At 38.3% G+C, this 17,851-nt stretch overlaps 6 protein-coding genes across 7 annotated transcripts; 2 read left to right on the top strand and 4 right to left on the bottom strand.

Moving 5' to 3' along the window:
• The first annotated feature begins 39 nt into the window (after window positions 1-39).
• On the top strand, window positions 40-620 carry BNAANNG24450D. Its single transcript, XM_013868681.3, has one exon. The coding sequence runs from the start codon at window positions 137-139 to the stop codon at window positions 473-475; it is 339 nt and encodes a 112-aa protein (XP_013724135.2). The 5' UTR covers window positions 40-136; the 3' UTR covers window positions 476-620.
• On the bottom strand, window positions 572-5,400 carry LOC125580403 (protein DEFECTIVE IN EXINE FORMATION 1-like). 2 transcript variants are annotated; one of them, XM_048744802.1, is made up of 14 exons: window positions 5,100-5,400; window positions 4,910-5,003; window positions 4,564-4,580; window positions 4,316-4,398; window positions 4,072-4,189; window positions 3,820-3,983; window positions 2,799-3,472; window positions 2,645-2,715; window positions 2,255-2,511; window positions 1,947-2,128; window positions 1,526-1,809; window positions 1,326-1,443; window positions 1,061-1,243; window positions 572-987 (listed from the first exon to the last, which is right to left on the bottom strand). In XM_048744802.1, exons 1-14 carry the CDS (start codon window positions 5,225-5,227, stop codon window positions 670-672), a joined length of 2,691 nt encoding a protein of 896 aa, XP_048600759.1. In that variant the 5' UTR covers window positions 5,228-5,400; the 3' UTR covers window positions 572-669. The 2 variants fall into 2 exon arrangements, with proteins under 2 accessions (XP_048600759.1, XP_048600758.1); XM_048744801.1 differs by lacking the exon at window positions 4,564-4,580 and having other exon boundaries at window positions 4,893-5,003; window positions 5,100-5,399.
• Window positions 5,401-5,724: 324 nt separating this feature from the next.
• Window positions 5,725-7,810, bottom strand: LOC125580405 (60S acidic ribosomal protein P0-2-like). The gene is made up of 5 exons (XM_048744805.1): window positions 7,498-7,810; window positions 7,329-7,397; window positions 6,578-6,676; window positions 6,095-6,487; window positions 5,725-6,009 (listed from the first exon to the last, which is right to left on the bottom strand). The coding sequence occupies exons 1-5, from the start codon at window positions 7,750-7,752 to the stop codon at window positions 5,854-5,856; spliced, it is 972 nt and encodes a 323-aa protein (XP_048600762.1). The 5' UTR covers window positions 7,753-7,810; the 3' UTR covers window positions 5,725-5,853.
• A 247-nt stretch (window positions 7,811-8,057) lies between these two features.
• LOC106427979 lies at window positions 8,058-9,484 on the bottom strand. The gene is made up of 4 exons (XM_048744804.1): window positions 9,037-9,484; window positions 8,766-8,944; window positions 8,333-8,687; window positions 8,058-8,252 (listed from the first exon to the last, which is right to left on the bottom strand). The coding sequence occupies exons 1-4, from the start codon at window positions 9,421-9,423 to the stop codon at window positions 8,169-8,171; spliced, it is 1,005 nt and encodes a 334-aa protein (XP_048600761.1). The 5' UTR covers window positions 9,424-9,484; the 3' UTR covers window positions 8,058-8,168.
• A 753-nt stretch (window positions 9,485-10,237) lies between these two features.
• Window positions 10,238-12,587, top strand: LOC125580404 (transcription factor MYB1-like). Its single transcript, XM_048744803.1, has 2 exons — window positions 10,238-10,689; window positions 11,518-12,587. The coding sequence occupies exons 1-2, from the start codon at window positions 10,392-10,394 to the stop codon at window positions 12,351-12,353; spliced, it is 1,134 nt and encodes a 377-aa protein (XP_048600760.1). The 5' UTR covers window positions 10,238-10,391; the 3' UTR covers window positions 12,354-12,587.
• A 210-nt stretch (window positions 12,588-12,797) lies between these two features.
• LOC106427920 (serine/threonine-protein kinase BSK6) lies at window positions 12,798-15,914 on the bottom strand. The gene is made up of 9 exons (XM_048744806.1): window positions 15,502-15,914; window positions 15,192-15,412; window positions 14,677-14,812; window positions 14,449-14,582; window positions 14,265-14,370; window positions 14,114-14,199; window positions 13,462-13,911; window positions 13,163-13,276; window positions 12,798-13,028 (listed from the first exon to the last, which is right to left on the bottom strand). Exons 1-9 carry the CDS (start codon window positions 15,575-15,577, stop codon window positions 12,798-12,800), a joined length of 1,554 nt encoding a protein of 517 aa, XP_048600763.1. The 5' UTR covers window positions 15,578-15,914.
• Window positions 15,915-17,851: the final 1,937 nt, after the last annotated feature.

The raw sequence follows: 17,851 nt of genomic DNA, 5'->3' as shown, positions 1-17,851 counted from the left end.
CCATGTAGTTTTGGTTTTAATTATTGTCAACTGGTTACGTTTCGTCTTCTCTAAAATCTCTCTCTCGCTTACCAAACAAGCAGGAGGAGAGCTCGAGAGCAATCGAAAAAACCAACGATCTTGTGGAGGAGAAAAGATGAATTTCAGAAGCTTTGAGGAGTTCTGGCCTTTCTACGTGATCCAACACTCGAATCCATCAACGAGAAGATGGCACTTCACGGGGATAATCGCGAGCATCGTGGCTTTGCTGTGTTCGGTTCTGATCAGCCGGTGGTTCCTGGCTCTGGTGCCTCTGCTTGGGTACGGTTTCGCGTGGTACAGCCACTTCTTCGTGGAAGGGAACGTTCCTGCGAGCTTCGGACACCCGGTATGGTCGTTTCTTTGCGATCTCAAGATGTTTAGGCTGATGCTCACGGGAAACATGGAGAGAGAGATGAAACGACTTGGTAAGAGACCATTGTTGCAGCCCTCGTGATAAGGAAGTGTTTTGTGTTTTTGTCTTTAGGGCGTGTTTGGCTACCCTTTTATATTTCTTCTCATTAACGTTCTGCGTTTGGACTTGAGACTCTTATACATGAATGGCTTCATTGTTTACTAATACTAAAAGTTGAATTACATAACTTTTTTTTTAAGAGATACAAAACCTCAAAACTTGTATAGTACCTTAGATTATAAGTCTGTGTTGCGCGAGAAGGATGGGAGGGGAACGGCTTCTTGAGGCCGTAGTATCACGAGCAGACCGAACATGCCGAGCATCGGGAGGACAAGCAGCCATTTCAGAAGCTTGTAGTAATACATGTGGAAAGTTAGAGAGAACTCGTCTGAGAAATGGAGTCCATTCTTGTCCACCATCTCCACCATTACTGTGCCTGTCGTCCTTACTCCAACTGTTGGTAGTTTTATTCTGTATTTTCCCGGTCGGTCGTAGATTTGGCTCTGCTTTATCCTCCTATCTCCTTGGTAGTTGCCTGGTACCAACAGCGTCGTCTGCACATTTGAAAATGGATGTACTTTAGTTTCAAGGGAACGACTGCTAATCATCTATCTATAAAGAACTTACTGTAACGTTGTAGGGTGCTTGTGAACCAGATGGGTATCTGTAGTTATCAACAATCTCGATCTCAGCCCAGAAGTTTTTGCCTTCCTCGTCGCGGAAGCCTCTGGTTGAATGAGTGACAAAGACACCTTCACGACCGTAACGGATTGCCTTATTGTTCCTCCCTTGATCAGTCGATCTCCACGCCTAATAGATTTGAGAATATTAGTAACTCTCACATTAAAAAAAGAAACATGAAGAAGATGAAGAAGGTTGGAATTGATCTTGCCTTGAGGGGATGGTGAGGAGAAGGTGTAGAGAAGCAAAAGACGTTTCCATTCATAGTTGAGACGATTAGATCAAGATCATCTCCACCGTCAACATTATCAGCCAAGACCATGCTGTATCTGTAACGTTAAACATATTGGCCATCAAAATCCACTGGAAAAAAAAAGCGAAACTAGCAAAAATATTAAGCAAGCGACTTACGAAGTTTCACCAATATCAACAGCGTCCGTGCATGAGGTGGGTCCATCTATGAGGTACATGTAACCGTCAAAGGATGTGGTAACAATGGTGAGTCCCTTCTTTTTCTCCCCTCGCTTGTTAAGATCAACAAGAAGAAGTTGGTTCATCACTCTTCCATGAGTTCTGTACGGGTAAGGACGGATAATCGAACCATCCTTGCCACTAAGAACGTAAATGTTTCCTGATGTTGTAGGGACCACAACGTCAGTATGTCCATCACCATCAACATCGCCTATTGAAGGACCCTGAAAGAGAAGACTGGTATCAGCCACTGATTGCGAAGTGATCACAGAGAGAGAGATTTCAACTGATAGAATCGTGTTGATGCTCCTACACAAGACTGTTCTACACTAGATGAGAATAAAAGGAGGTAACTGTTTACCTGGGGAACAAGACTCTTTAGATGCACTTCCCAAATTTCAACACCTTGCGTGGTCCATGCTGCTACATTTCCGTGGGAATCAGTTGTTACAAGCTCAATCTTTCCATCGTCATTTATATCAGCTGCAACCACTGCCCCTTGAATTTCAGCCATTTCAAGTGGGAACTTTTCTCTGATGTTTCCTGCAAGAAGACGATAATCTCAGAATTCAAATGAACACCAAGAGTGTAACAAAATCTGTAATGAGACTCAGACTAGTGTATTCAGTGTAAACAAGACAGACAGCAGGAAGTTACAAAAAGTCTAACCATGATGGTCCATGGCGTAGAATAAGCCAAAGGAAGTTCCAACAAGAATATCCAAGTAACCATCCCCATCCAGATCAACCACCGTTGGGGAAGAATAAATATATGCACGGAAGTTTGCATTATCCGTACTCAAATCTAGATCTTTGACCCACTTCACTTGTTTAGTCTCAAGATTGAAAACCACAATTGAACTAGCAATATAGTTTTTGATGTCAATACCACCAAGCTCTTTCAGATGTTCTGGATTGTCATAATACCTGAAAGAATATGCTTATCAGGGTCAGTTATATTCAGCAAAGTAAATAAACTGGAAGCGGTAATGTTATCTCATGTACTAGTGATGCTTTTGTATTTGACAGATTATGGTAAAGAGATGAAACATAAACTTACTCAGGGTCGAAGAAATAGGAAACAGCAACAACCATCTCCTCTACTCCATCTTTGTCGATGTCAGCAATTACCTGATAAAAGAAGTGACACTGTAAGATCTCTCATTAAAGCAAGTAATCCAAGATAATGGTTTTTTGACATAAATGAAACTCACAGGAGTGCAGAGTATATGGGCGTCAATATTCACATAATCTTCTGTAAACTCATGTTTCTCCTCGACCCAATCCTCATCACCCCACATGGTATCGTTAACATAATCGTCATAATCAGAAAAGTATTCATCACCTAACTTATCATTATCACGCAAAAAGTCAAAGGCTGAATCTGCTTCAGCTTCTAATACTCCATCGTTTTCAACTGTGACCATGCGAACACCTTTACTGTTGTCTTTATTGTCAGAATGGCCGTCCGCAGATTCTTTCGAGTCATTATCTTCCAGAAGTCGCCTCCCACTTTTGGTTCCTGTCTCTGTCGTACTGCTGTTTCCATGTGCCCCCAATGTTCCTGAGGAATTTTCCGTACTAGAATTTAATTTAATAACAGTCTCGTTCTTAACTTCACTGATCTTGCTTTGATCCACTTCATTGGAGGTAACGTTTCCATGGAGATTTTCTGTTGAGCCAGATGTAGTATCGTTTGCTGTTGAGTTATTTGCTCTAGCATCCAAAGAGGAGTTATGCAGCTCTGGAGTAGGTTTGACGACAGCTTCTGTTTGGTTATTCTCAGGTTTCTTTTGATCCTCTTGTGATGACACATTTGAAGCCTCGCCATGAAATTCTTTCGACATGGAGACTGTGACATTTGGTGTTGTGGTAGTTGCATTCGGTTCTACAAAGAGAAGAAGTGAGAGTCGCAAAGTAATCTTTCATCAAGACTGCTAATCCATGTACTTTCATTACCGTCTAGATACAGGACATAATAATGATAAGCTAGTGGAAAACCTCATCGGATAAAGCAAAATCCAAACGATAAATGCAAGACACAAAATACAAAAATATTCTTCAGATCAGCTGAGGCAGTTGCTACAAGCATAAACTTAGCTTTCCACTTTCAATTAACTAAACCACACAACCAAATCTTTACCAGTTCAGTGTCAACTAATATCAGGATGTGCCAAATTTAAGCAGCAAACTAGAAAACTGATGTAGAAGTTTAATATGATAAAAAAAACTTACGAGTGGTCGATGCCTTCATTTCCTCAGCTTCATGCACAAGCAGTTCATCATGGACATCAGGATGTGAACGGTCAACAGGGTCAGGGTTCAGTCCCACATGCCAGTTCTTGTGCACTTTCCTACGAGGCACTTCAAGCTTATCTGACATCAAAAAGCCTGACACCCTGAAAACAAAACAAAAAAGCTTCATATAAAAACCCACAAAAATCCAAGGTATCATGATAAAAACAGATAAAAGTATCTATCAATCACCTGAAAAAGAGCACCTCGCCATTGTAGGTGGCCAGAGCAATTTCTCTGACACCATCTTTGTCGATATCAAACAGAAGAGGACTTGAATGCACGTTTGACTGATGAAAAGCAGGCCACCCTAGCATTCATCAACGCATCAGTAACCTTATCAAAGTCCTTGATACTCTACATCATTAAATGAACAAGCCCAAAAGAAAAAAAACACTCAGCATGCGAACGCTAAGAAGATAATATATCGCAGTACCTGGCATCTTGTCTCCATCAGACCCTTCAAGAACTTCAAGGTAGTGAACAAAAGATGGAACAACAATGTCAAGCTTTCCATCACTGTAACATAAACCAAAATCAAGGCTTCAAGAAACAAATAAAAAACTGAGCCAGCACTCATTATCCTCAACCAAAAACTCAAATACAGAACACAAATATCTAACTTTGAACCAGATTCAAGCACAGAATCAACAAAAAAAATTGACGAGAAAAAAACATCAAAACCTGTTAATATCAGCAATCAAAGCTTCAAGAAACAAAAAATGGAGCCAGCACTCATGATCCCCAACCAAAAAACTCAAATTCAAAACACAAATAACTAACATTGAATCAGATTCCACCAAATAACCAACATAAAACTGGTGAGAGAAAAAAAACATCAAAACCTGTTAATATCAGCAAATAAGGCTTCAAGAAACAAAAAAAAAATGGAGCCAGCAGTTATGATCCTCAACCAAAAAACTCAAATTCAGAACACAAATATCTAACATTGAATCAGATTCCACCACATAATCAACATAAAACTGGTGAGAAGAAAAAAAAACATCAAAAACCTGTTAATGTCAGCAACCAAGGGTGTGGCATAAACGCTAGAAGTGACTTCAGTTTGCCACCGAAGCTCCAAGTTTCTCGGGCACTGCGTATTCAACAAAGCATCTTCATCACTGCACAACGAAACAATCGAAAAAAAAAAAACTCAAATACGTACGAGAGTGTATCGAATTGACGCGTTGCATTTGTCTACTCAGATCGAAACTTACATTTCTGGGTAGCTCAGCTCGTCATCGGTGGCTTTACGCCCCCTGAACTTGTTTTCTCCGTAGGAGGGATTCGATAAGATGAGGAAGAGGAGGAATCTCAGCAGACAGCGTCGCGCACGGGGCTTCATGGTGAATCACACTCCAGATTCAGCTACGAAGAACCGAATGCAATTATAAGGGTGAGATTTTGCAAAAACCCAAATCAAATTTGGGGTTCTGCGAATTTGAGGTGGGACTAAAAAGGAGAGATCGAGACGAAGAAGAACGAGCCTCAGTAGCAATATATCGTTAGCTAAATTGAATGATGCAGGAAAGAGTAACTACTTGCCGTTTTTATTTAAGTACAAATGAAAAATAACAACACGCTGTTAATTTTAAAAAAAAATTAGTTCAAAACATAAACAACACGCTGTTTGATTACAAATATGAGAGACATCACTCATTTTCTTCACTTTGCAAGTGGAATTTGTACTTTGTAGTGTTCAAGAAAACGCCTACTTAAAGACTGCTTAGAGCGTCAAATTATTATAAGACTTTGATAAATAATCTATCTCTACTGAGTAGATGTTTTAATTAGAGAGAGAAGAAAGAAGAAAATTATCAAAAGCTACTATAGAATGAAACATTTTCAAACTTAAAAACAATTGCATAAATTTGAACTGGCCAAGATCAATAAAATTGAAAAACATCATACTACAAACGAAGGCAACACTTATAGCATCGACAAAAAAAGGGAAACATTGATAGATATAATCTATTCATCGCCAAACATATCGAAACCACCATAGTCTTCTTCATCTGATTCCTCAACCACTTCCTTCTTCTCCTCTACCTTGGCAGCTCCAGCTGAAGCACCACCACCTGCATCAGCAGACACTGCCGCTACAGCAACAGCAAACTTGCTAGGATCCTGCATAGATTATGCCCAAGAGTTAACATCAACACAAACAATACAATAAGCCACTCCTCAAAAGTTGCACAATTTGATGACTGACCTTCAAGAACTCTTTGACCTTTTCTGCTTGAGGGAAAGTGTACTCAGTGGCAACAGAGATAGCCAAGGCATTCTTGTAGGCATTGATGAACATATGGGGCGCAGCAGCAAGGGTAGGGAAAGAGATAGCTAGAGCCAATGAAGTGACCATTGAGATACCAGCGGCAAACTTCTGGACAAGGTCATCTTCCGTAAGATCAAGAACCTCTGGGCTGAAGACTGAGCCATTGTCATAAACCGACTGGACAACAAGACCGTAAGAGAACGGTCTGATGCCGAGCTTGGCTAGAAGGGCGGCTTCGGAAGACCCGACCTTGTCACCTTGCTTGATGAGCTCAACAGGGGTGATGATTTCGACTGTTCCCTTGTTAATCTTAGTAGGAATGTTAAGAACCTAAAAATCACAAAAAACAAAAAAACAAATTAATAAGCTAATTATAACTTTAACAAGTCAAGAGTATTACTAAGCATGATTAAACCAAACCTGGAAGAAAGATGTTTGGGATGGATCAAGACCGGTGTTACCAGGTTGGACAACCACATCAATAGGGGCAACCAAACCCACACGAGCAGGAGCACCAACCTGTTCATATTACACTTCATTTAGTAGAGAGTTCAATGTCAATCAAATCACATTGAGGAACCAATAAATATTTAAGAAATCCACTACAAATGTAAAGGACATTAATCATTTTAGCTACACATGAGGTATGGATTAGTCATAAACGAAGAGCTAATATGTGGAACTAAACTGATATATACAGATAGTTATGTAAGAAGCCATTCATGTCTACAAGATTCAAAGCTACATACACATGCTAACAAGATTACAAGGCAGACATATTAAGAACAGAGTTAGGGATTGTCACGAACAAGTTGAACCAGAAGACAGTAGCTATTAAGAACAATGTTTAAGGATTCGTCAAGATCCCCCCGACAGCTAAAATTCAGAACAAAACTGATACAAAACACAAGATTCAAAGCTATTAACAGACAAGCAAGACACGATAGATGAAACCAACAACGTACTTAGTAACACTTGCTAACAAGATTACCAGGCAGACATATTAAGAACAGTGTTAAGGATTGTCATGAACAAGTCGAAGCAGAAGACAGTATCTATTAAGAACAATGTTACAGATTCGAGTCACGATCCGACAGCAAAAATGTTGAACTAAACTGATAACAAATAAGAAACCACTCATGTCTACAAGATTCAAAGCTATATTACAAACCTTGTACTTGGCAACTTCCTCGCTCACTTCCTTAAGGTCACCCTTGGTGAAGATCAAACCAACATTTCCCTAAACACAAAAACACATAACCATCTCAATTAAAAAAAAAAAATCAAATTTTACGATTAAAAAAAAAACTTTTAGAAAATCTCAAAATGTAAAATCGAACCTGAAGGAGGGGCATGAGATTGAGGATTGAAGCGTTTCCTGTATTCTCAGCGTGGATCTTAACCGAACGCTTCATCATAGTGTTCTTTCCCATGAGCACCACTGAGTCTCCGCGAAGACCTTTCCTGATGTTCTGGAGCTGAGTCGATCCCACGTTGTCGGCGGCGACGACTAAGATCTGTGTGAACTCGTCGATGAGCTGGCATAGCTTCGCGTCGTAAGCGATCTTCTTCTCCGCCTTTGTTGCCTTCACCATTGTTGCTAAGACTCGAGTTCTTCTGTTCAGAGAGTGACGGAAACAGCTAGGGTTTTCGTTTTATAAATGAATCCAAGGCTTCTTCTTGGCGATATGAATCTGACGGTTAGTAACTGTTTACTTATTTGTTTATAGATCTGACGGCTCTGGTTTACTTTAATGTTATTGGGCCTTTTCTCCTTTTCTAGAACTGGGCCCAATACTATTTCATACCAATTAGAAAACAACAGCACGCGTTCTGATTATGAGATATTAAAACGGCACACAGTTCAGAAGAGTTTTTAAAAAAAAAAACCAGCAAGATGTTTGATTTTTCTGAACTTATTTTTCTAAGGAAGATACAAAATCATTGCCCAAGCATCTGGAGCGTTAATGCATTTTCTTTGCAAACTAAATAACAAAAATCACATGTATGTTTAAGACTGAATCTCAGGAACAAGTTCATTGATGTCAATCTCCACTAGAGTCTCCTTCCCAAACAAAGTGAAGCCCACCGTTGCCTGCATCACACAATACAAGTCTAAAGACATTTGTGACAATTTAATCAGTTTCTTTATTCTTACAAGAAGCTAGTTAGTACCTTTGCGGTTTTACGGTTCAGTTTCTTTAGGTTGCCAACAAACTCCGCAAATGTCCCTGATAGAACCCGAACTGTAGAACCGGCAGCAAGTTTCTTCTTCTTGGCCTTTGTTTCAGTGGCAAGAGTAGCTTTCCTCGGAGCCCTTTCCGGTTTAGTTTCTGCTAGAGATTCTACCGTCTCAGTACCATCTGAATTAGATGCAAGAGCTTTCTGCAATGCTAAACTAGCTTCTTCCTCAGCTCGTTTTCCCTCATCAAACTCACTGTCTGCTTTCTCTTGCTCTTCTTTCGCTTGTTTGAAAATTGCTTCCAAGTCACTATCATCCACCGGTCTCGGTTTATTAATTTGTCTCTTGCTACAAACAAAACGCAGACACGAATCAATTCACAAAACCATAACACACACATAGAGTCATAAGAGTGAGAACACTCACGTGTTTCCAACTTTTGAACCAATGAAACCTCCAACTCCCTCAACTTCTCTTATGGCGTCATGAATCTCTTTGTTCAATATACATCTGATGAAAATACAACCCGGGAACACCGGTCTCGGTTTAACAGATATCGAACCGTTCTTTAGCTTCCTCTTCACCTGAACAGCCGGAGCATACACCTGGAAAGCCATTCCTTTCAACATCAAGTAATCAACTTTCTCAAAGATTTGCTCATCAATTTTCTCAAAAACTCAGTAAAATGAAGTTTTACCGTGAATTCCATCTCAGGGAACTGACGAGCGAGAGCTCGAGCCAAGACTTGAGCGGTCTCGTGACCCCTTACTCTTGAGACTCTAACCACCCACCACTGCTGACCCGCATCAGCCAAAGTATCCAGATTCAGCTCCTCCGTCCACGACGCGTAACGTTTCTTCGGTTTCTTGATCAGACGCTCCTCCACTTCTTCTCTCCAGCTGTACCCCGATTTGCTCTCCCGCCTCTCGTTCCGGAGCTGCCGCCTCTCCCTCGCCGTCAGCTGGTGGTTCCGCTCCACGACGCAGGCGGAGATAGAGAGACGCGTTGTTCTGATCGCCGTGTTGATGGAGGGAATTAAGCTGCTTGGACTCCATTGGAGAAGTCCTCCTTGCAACTTCATCATCGTCTTCGTCTCTTTCCGACAGAACTCAGTTAAGATAAAATCCACACTAATCGGATAATGTTTTGTAACGAACCGGTAAAATCCCAATACCGGTATAAAACTAAACCGGAGAAAAATTACGACGGGTTAATTTACTAATTTAGCAGTGAAATTTCCCGCCATACCGGAAAGCGATCAACTTCCGGATATCTTCCGTTTTATTGAGTTTACTTAAATATCCTCGTTAAAGCTAAGACAATGAATTAACGGTAAGGGTAATATGGTAAATGTAAATTCAGAGGGTGAAAGAGTATATATATATAATAATAATAAAGATAAGCAGCGAGAACAATGCTTCACAGCTTAGACTTGACTGGTTCAAACGCATTGGTTGCCGTTGCGGAAGTTTACGGATGCGGATGGTTGCGATTTCTAGCAGTTTTAAGAAATTTGTATGACTGATTTTGCGGTTAAAAATTAGTAGGTTTACGGGATACTTATCACTGGTTAACTATCAAATGCAGCATAAATTAAATAATAAATTAACAATATTTACATTTTATATATTTATAAAAATATCAAAAATTATAATATTATAATAAATATAAAATTATATTTAGAAATTTATAGTTTTAATTTTTGAAAAATTATAGAAAATATTTTTTTATTTTTTTAATATTAATTAAAATATAATAGATATATTTTAGTATTTTTATAATTCCAATTTAAAAATTTTATTAAATCTTTTTATCTTTGATTTTATATTGTTTAAAAAAAGAAAATAAAATTATCTTTTCGCAACCCTCTGCGACTGCAAACCGTAGCTGGTTAGAGTGGTTTGAAACAGAACAATTCGACTGATTGTTGCAAAACTTCTAACAACCGCTGTTTGCCCTTACCCTACGAGCGTGTCTTCACGCGACACCAACGAGACCAACGCTTTAGACAGTTAAGTCCGGTAGGTGAGAGAGAGAGAGAGAGGGAAACGTATGGAGGGAGAGATGTGGAGACGATCGGGGATTGGAGAGATGGCGGTGGCGGGTGGAAGAAGAGATGATGGTGTGGCGATGTTCGTTGGAGAAGGGACGAGCGGAAGGAGGAGAAAGAAGAGGATCAAAGGGACGTGGTCTCGGGAGGAAGACGTTATGTTGAGTGAGCTCGTGGAGAAGTTCGGACCAAGGAATTGGAGTTCGATGGCGCGGAGTATTCCTGGTCGGTCGGGCAAGTCTTGTCGTCTTCGGTGGTGTAATCAGCTTGATCCATCTCTTAAACGTAACCCTTTCACTGGTATACACTAAACCTCAATTTAGAGTCTTTGATTTTCGATCGAATTGTTCATGTGTGATCATTTGCCCTTTTGAGGTTTGAATCATCCGTTGTGAACTGGTGAATCTAGGGTTGCTTGTGAATTGGGATTGAATTGTTACTATTGATCGGTGATGATTGTCTGTGAAATGGAATTGAATTGTGAACTTGACGGCAGAGATATGAGAGCCTACTCGTTGGTTTCAATTAAACTAAAAAGAAAATTGAAAAAGGATTAACCTTTGGATCTGTTTTTCTGAATTTGGAAAAAAAAAAAAGAGTAATCTTTTTGATTCTTGTGGTTGCTCGTATGCTTGTGAATTGTGATCCGTTTCAGTGTGAACTGAGAATTAACCTGGAAAAGAGTACCCTTTGGATCTGTATTTCTGACTTTGAAAAAGAGTAAACTTTTGGTTCTTGTGGTTGCTTGTATGCAGCTGAAATGTGATCTTGGCTGCGGAATCACTACTCCTTTTCAGTGTGGACTGAGAAATATCCTGGAAAGGATTAACCTTTGGATCTATGTTTATGAGCTTGAAATTTTAGATTGCTGTGGAACATATGGATCGTGATTTTTGAGCTTCTCCTTTGAATCCCAAACGAACAAAGTTAGTTTTATTTGAGGATAGTAACTTTGCGTGGCTATATTTGGTGTTGCTTGGTTCTAGCTTCCAAGGGTGTGTGCATTGGTTGAGTATTCGCAAGTTTTGCGTTATTTTTGTGTCATAGTAATTCTCTGCTTCGGTAGGATTTGATCAGTAAAACTAAATCAAACACTTCTTTGTCTTTTTATTTTTGGGGTTTATAAAGAGGTAGAGGACGAGGCTATCATCACAGCACACGCCATCCACGGAAACAAATGGTCTATTATCGCTAAGCTCCTCCCAGGAAGAACAGACAACGCTATCAAAAACCACTGGAACGCCACTCTAAGACGTCGATGCACAGACTTCGAAACGCCGACAACAAACACACCGACTGGAAACTTACTCCTGCAAGATTCTAGACTCGACAGAACGATGAACACCTTCGCATCATCTGAAGAAACTTTATCATCAGGCGGTGGCGGCCATGTAACTACTCCACTTGTATCTTCAGACGGCAAAGAAGCCACCTCCATGGACATATCCGAAGAACAACCCTCAGACAAAGCAAACGAGGAAGACATTTCTAGGCAAGTATGTAATGATCCTCCAACCCTTTTCCGCCCAGTAGCCAAACTCAGTTCTTTTAACCCTTACAACCACATGGAAGGGTCTTCCACTCCACATACACTAAACCAAAACAAGTTCCAGCCGTGTAAACAAGACACAGCAATGCTGAGATTGGTTGAAGGAGCTTACAGCGAACGGTTTGTGCCTCAGAAATGCGGAAGTGGGTGTTGCAGCGTTTCTCAGAAAGACTCATTGTTGGGTCCAGAGTTTGTGGACTACTTGGACCCACCAACGTTCCCTAGTTATGAACTAGCTGCTATAGCGACTGATATAAGCAGCCTCGCATGGTTGAGAAGCGGTTTGGAGAGCAGCAGCGTGAGAGCGATGGAGGAAGCAGCTGGTCGGTTAAGGCCACAGGGGACAAGAGGACATCGAGATCATTGTCTTGTGTCTGAACAAGGAAAGAGCAGAACCAATGTCCTGTCTACATAAAAATTGCATTTTCTTCTTCAGATTTGTTCACCTTTTTTTTTGTTCTTTCATCTCTTGATGTCAGAGAGATTGAGTTTCACTTGTAATTGAAGTTGTGATGTAATTTAGTAGAAATAGTTTCTATAGCTATTAGATTTGAGTCTTTTCAAAATCCCATGGGACTTGTATAATACTTTGTCACATGACTTCACATCAACCCTACAATGATGCTTAATATCAAGACACTACTAATTAGTGTGAACGTGTAAGAAAAGGAGAAACACAATCCAGTTAATATCAAGGCAAAACAGCAAGAAAATTCTGGTTTTAGCAAACAAAAGCCAAACAATCAAACAAGTATATATGCTATGTATGTATTGACATTTTCTAAATACGTATATATATATATACGTATGGAGAGAAAGAGCTGTACAAATCTTAATTTTGTTGTAGTTGTTGGGAACTCTAAAAAGCTTCAAGAGATGAACCATGTCTAAGTGCTTCTTTAGCTTCAGCTTCCATCTCAAGCTTTAAGAGACACGCCGCTTGTAAGTAGAGAGCGGTTGAACACTCTGGAGATGCAACCTGAGCTTGCATCGCATCGCTTAGAGCCTCGCTGAACATATCGTTCATTAGGTAACATAGACACCGTCTGGTTAGTACTGTTGGTGATACCACTGGTGCTCCGCTCATGAACTGTTCATAAAAGAATAGCATATCTTTATATCTAATGTATAATTTTTTTTTTTGGGGGGGTGGGGGGGGGGGGGGGGGGGGGGGGGGGAGGGGGGGGGGGGAAGAGAAGGTTTCTTGATGATTTATAATGATACCTCTGTGTAGAATTCTATTGCGGTTTCATAATCCTTAGCACGAAATGCAGCATCTCCATGTTTCTTGTAATCTGTATTCTCTTGCATTCGACCCGTCCACATTTGGAATGAGAACTGCAATGTATTTTTGGCAACCTCAGGATGAGATATTTAGAGGTATCAAAAGATCAGTGTTCTAAAAACCGGTTTATGCGCCTAATCAGCGAATAAGGCCTAAACGAAATGAATTTTCTAGAAAAGATCTTTTAAAAAATTAGCGTAGACGTTCATTATGTTTCTCACAAATATATATACAGTACCTCATTTGTGACTGCAACATCATCCTCTCCATATCCAAGTTTTTCTAGAAGTTCATGTATGCTACATAGATCCACTCTCCAGCATGCTTGTGCAAGAGGGCTCAAGCGCAATGACTTCTTTGTTGAAGGTTTAGTGTATAATGGAGCCTGCCAATTATTAAGTCCCATGAATACATATGCAAAACCTGAAAACTTTGGAAGAATCAATGTGGTCAGGTCATGACTTACAGGGATGTTTTCTCCTTTGACATTTGGCCACGACTCAGCTCGTTTCTCAAGTCTTGAAAGAGCCGACAAAAGAAACTTTATGTTTGGCCTCTTGTCTGGTTCAGGACGCAGACAGCGGGAAGCTAGGTGAATTAGTTCTGTTCTATCCTCATCAGAGAACTGACCATCCAGAGCTGAATCCATTAGCACCAAGTAGTTTTTGCCGCGGAACAGATCAAGTGCCTGGAATGACAGATAAACCCAGATACATTACGTAATAATAATAAAATGATTTTTGAGATGAATAAATTTAAAATTCATTCAAAAAAAAAAAATCAAATGATGCCTCAGAATGCACTAATCACAGTCTAGAGTCTACTTAACAAAGAACCAATTCACTTGTTGAGTACAAACAGACATTTAGCTCAAGAGAGAAGAAAGTTACATGGTTTGGTGGAATATGTCTGCCACTCATAAGATCCAGTAATAAGGTACCAAAGCTGAATATGACACTCTCTGGTACCACAGTACCTAGCAAAGTTACATTATAAAGTTAGAATATTCTTAAGAAGTTTTCTCTTGAGAAAAGTACATACCTAGACGTAAATATTCAGGAGGAGCAAATGCTAAATTAGTGCTGTAACTCTTCCCCTCTCTGCTACACTTCATGAGACCAAAACAAGAAAGCCTTGGATTCCCAACCTGTTTGAGAAACTTAAAGTAGGTAAGTTATGATAATTAGTACACTTATCAAACCTAAGAAAATGAAAATTTATTAACCTTATCAAACAATGTTCTGTAGGTGTTAAGGTCATGGTACAAATCTATTCCCCTATCATTACAGTACTCCAAAGCTGTGGCAGTATGTAACGCAACTCTCAACCTCATTTCCCATTTCATTGGTCGTTTCTCCCCTGAAAAAAATCATTTGTTAGACTCAAATTATGCCAAGGAGATCACAGGCATGCATGAGATTATCAAGCAGTGTAATAAAGTTGACTCTCTCACAGTGGAAGAGATGCTTTGCTAGTGTTCCATTAGGCATGTACTCAGCAACGAGAAGCCTCTCATGACCCTCTGAGCAACAACCGATCAAATTAGCCATATCCTCACTCCTACACCTCCCCACTGCTTGTGCTTCTTCCTGAAAAAAAAAAAAAGAACACAAAGCCATATTCAAGAAAGTTTCAATGTGCAACAGATCATGCTAGCACGTAATATGTATTGTTTACCAAGTCAACAAGAAATTAACATCTGCAACAGATCATAATCTTGAACATAACCACATGCATTCAAGAGAAAGTTCTCAACCAACCAAGTCAAAAGACAATGAACACCAGTTAGATGTGTTCACATGAATAAATCAAACATATATTTAGGTCATGTTCGTTTTTGTAATACATATCATCCAAACGAAACATTTTTGTAGTTAGTATTTGCATCCAAATACAATATTTAGATGATAAATTGTTCGTTTTTTATTTATTTTATCAGTAAGTATCAATAGATTAAAGACCACTAACGATGAATTCGGAAGGATTAGGCCATGAAAGCCTCTGAAATCGCTTAACAGCGATCATTCGACCGTCGTTGAGGCTCCCTTTGTAGACGATGTTAGGAACCTTCTCGTTGTGTTCCGACACGATGTTGTCGGCTGAGAATCCGTTGGTGGCTACCTTCAGCTGTTCCAAACTGAATTCTCGGAAACTCGGACATGAGCTTCCGTCCTCATCTTCGTTGCTATCTGTAGAAGAAAAAAACGACAAGGAGGTTAGTTTCTCGATGGTCGTCTTCTTAAAACGCATAAGGGGAGTAACTGGCTCGGATTTTTACTTATTTGTTTGATGATTGAGGATTTAATCGACGGAGAAGGCGAGCGGCGAAAAGGCTTGAAGCAAATGCAGCCCATCGCCGGCAACGAGATTGGTTTTTTTCTTTGGTTGACTTAAACTTTGAAGTTCTTGGTGGAACTCCCGCGTCGAGGAACAATTATATATTTTTAAAAATAAATAACTTCAATATTTTGTAATTAAATAGTTGATTAACAATATAATACTTCTGAAACAATCAACGTGGATTTATATTATTTAAATACGTAAAATGTCAACAGGAAGTTGATATATTATAATGAATTTAGTTTGCTTGTTACATTTGATTTCTTCATTTGAGCATGAAACCTTACATGTTTTTTTTTCAGAAACAAAACATAATATATTTTTTGAGTTTTTGTCTTCAATTTAGCCTAACAGTAGAGTCTATTTTCAATGGATCATCTTAGATGCATTTAGTTTTAGCCTAAAACTGTTTTCATGAGAATTTATTTTATTAGTATTGGAAGTGTAATACCCATCTTAATAATCTCAGATCATAAAATCATATGTCATCCTCCAACTCCATGCTGTGACTCTTATAAACATATCTATCGTCATCAAATCGTTTGATATATTTTTTTTTCATTGCTGGCCATAGACCCTCTAGAAACTCTAGTATGTATAATGGGGCGCTCGTTTTGGTATATATACATAAATCATTGCATATATACATATATAGAAAATCATAGGCACATATTAAAACAAAAACCCTACATGGATCTAGCCTCTAGTCCTTAAACAAAAACTCTCACAAACTCTACGAGCTGACTTATATACTTGAAATTCCATAAGACAATTTGTTTTGTAAATTTCATACAAATACTATCCAATAGCACAAACATGAAATTCTTATAAATAAATAAACCCTTCATTCTAATATTCCAAAGAGGATGTAAATTTTTTATTTTTTTTGGTAAAAATGTAAAGATATTATTACCAATTTTTTAAATTTTTGACAGAATTACAATGGAAACAAGAAGCAGACGAAAGAAAAATAAAGTTAAACAACGATTCAATCTAGCCTAAGCCAGAACAGACACAACAAACAAAAGCTCTAAACGAGAGGTCTTTGCCAATCCACACTTACGCTTGTCGCAAAAAGAAAGACCAGTTAAACCGAGAGTCAGAACCCGGTAAGACGATGTAAAGTTGTAAACAATGATTTTGGTTAGGCTCAAAATCTCTCAGTAAGAACTTTCGCCCCCTATAATTTTGAGTACATGTATTAAGTCTAAATGTCATATTATTATATGATGCCAATGCATGCACGTATACTTAGTAGTCACGGACATATAGATGATCCAAACCTCAAACATGTTACATGAACCACACTATTGCTTACACACGAAACATAAACTCTGAATCTGATCATATCTAAGCTAATAATTAAACAAAAAAAGGAGAAAATAGACTAACCAAACAATAATGATTCACAATCTAGCATCATTCAACCACATATAAGAGCAATATTATCGGTTCGGTTCTGGTTTTTTTTGCCTAGGGCTAGGATACATGGGCGGATCTAGAAAATTATTTAAAGGATGGCACTACAAATAAATAATATATTAATATATTAAATAATTTAGCGAATTGGACTTTATTAATTTTTTTAAAATTATATCAATCACTAAAATTTTACATCTTGTTTTCTTAATGAACAATATAAAGAAATAATAATTTTCATAACTTTTTGATAGTTATTTTTCATAATAATAAACCTTCATTTTAAGTAATATTATAAATTACTGCATATAATAATTAAAAACCTTTATTACTTTTAGTTTTATTAATCTAAATATTTAAAATTTTAAAATAATAGAAATATTTGTTAAGAGTGAAACTAGAAAAATTATAGTTTTTATTATGGAAAATTTATTATTAAAAAAAGATTATGAAGAAAGAAGAATAGTTTTATGTAGCAAAAATAAGAGAAAAGTGAAAAATATTTTATGAAATGCTAAGTAAGTGTGTAGAAATTTGAGAAAACAAAAAATAGTTTTAGGTAGGAAAAATAAAGGAAAAAAGAAAAAAATTATTAAAAAGTGATTAAAAGAGTGTAGAAACAGAGACTAGAAACAAGGTTCCTACAGTCTTTTTTTTTTTTGGCTTTAGATTTAAAAACTAATTAAAGTATGATTGTTAATTTATATCATTGTAGATAAAAAATTAAACCTAAAACATTTGATAAAACTCAACCAATTACCCCCAGTATAATATAACATATTAAGTCCTTGCTTTCTTGAACTTCATGCTCCAATCTATAACATAACATTAAATTAATTAAAAAGCTTACACCTACTCAATAATTTCCG

Source organism: Brassica napus, chromosome C1 (assembly GCF_020379485.1).
Source record: "Brassica napus cultivar Da-Ae chromosome C1, Da-Ae, whole genome shotgun sequence".
NCBI classification, from domain to species: Eukaryota; Viridiplantae; Streptophyta; class Magnoliopsida; order Brassicales; family Brassicaceae; genus Brassica; species Brassica napus.
The sequence above is the reverse complement of the archived record's forward strand: the minus strand, read 5'-3'. Positions and strand labels throughout refer to the sequence as shown.

What these genes read in the sequence shown, in the direction of transcription:
- LOC106427920 (XM_048744806.1), bottom strand. Translation starts at nt 15,577, where the DNA reads ATGGGCTGCATTTGCTTCAAGCCTTTTCGCCGCTCGCCTTCTCCGTCG. An exon ending in CTCAATCATCAAACAAATAA is followed by an intron (nt 15,413 to 15,501) that starts GTAAAAATCCGA and finishes TTTCTTCTACAG; the next exon opens with ATAGCAACGAAGATGAGGAC. An exon ending in CTAATCCTTCCGAATTCATC is followed by an intron (nt 14,813 to 15,191) that starts GTTAGTGGTCTT and finishes TTTTTTTTTCAG; the next exon opens with GAAGAAGCACAAGCAGTGGG.
- LOC125580404 (XM_048744803.1), top strand. Translation starts at nt 10,392, where the DNA reads ATGGAGGGAGAGATGTGGAGACGATCGGGGATTGGAGAGATGGCGGTG. An exon ending in TAAACGTAACCCTTTCACTG is followed by an intron (nt 10,690 to 11,517) that starts GTATACACTAAA and finishes GGGTTTATAAAG; the next exon opens with AGGTAGAGGACGAGGCTATC.
- LOC125580403 (XM_048744802.1), bottom strand. Translation starts at nt 5,227, where the DNA reads ATGAAGCCCCGTGCGCGACGCTGTCTGCTGAGATTCCTCCTCTTCCTC. An exon ending in GAGCTGAGCTACCCAGAAAT is followed by an intron (nt 5,004 to 5,099) that starts GTAAGTTTCGAT and finishes TTCGTTGTGCAG; the next exon opens with TGATGAAGATGCTTTGTTGA. An exon ending in AAGCACCCTACAACGTTACA is followed by an intron (nt 988 to 1,060) that starts GTAAGTTCTTTA and finishes TCAAATGTGCAG; the next exon opens with ACGACGCTGTTGGTACCAGG.
- BNAANNG24450D (XM_013868681.3), top strand. Translation starts at nt 137, where the DNA reads ATGAATTTCAGAAGCTTTGAGGAGTTCTGGCCTTTCTACGTGATCCAA.
- LOC106427979 (XM_048744804.1), bottom strand. Translation starts at nt 9,423, where the DNA reads ATGATGAAGTTGCAAGGAGGACTTCTCCAATGGAGTCCAAGCAGCTTA. An exon ending in GGTTCAAAAGTTGGAAACAC is followed by an intron (nt 8,688 to 8,765) that starts GTGAGTGTTCTC and finishes TTTTGTTTGTAG; the next exon opens with CAAGAGACAAATTAATAAAC. An exon ending in TGAACCGTAAAACCGCAAAG is followed by an intron (nt 8,253 to 8,332) that starts GTACTAACTAGC and finishes TGTGTGATGCAG; the next exon opens with GCAACGGTGGGCTTCACTTT.
- LOC125580405 (XM_048744805.1), bottom strand. Translation starts at nt 7,752, where the DNA reads ATGGTGAAGGCAACAAAGGCGGAGAAGAAGATCGCTTACGACGCGAAG. An exon ending in ATCTCATGCCCCTCCTTCAG is followed by an intron (nt 7,398 to 7,497) that starts GTTCGATTTTAC and finishes TTTTGTGTTTAG; the next exon opens with GGAAATGTTGGTTTGATCTT. An exon ending in AGGTCAAAGAGTTCTTGAAG is followed by an intron (nt 6,010 to 6,094) that starts GTCAGTCATCAA and finishes TAATCTATGCAG; the next exon opens with GATCCTAGCAAGTTTGCTGT.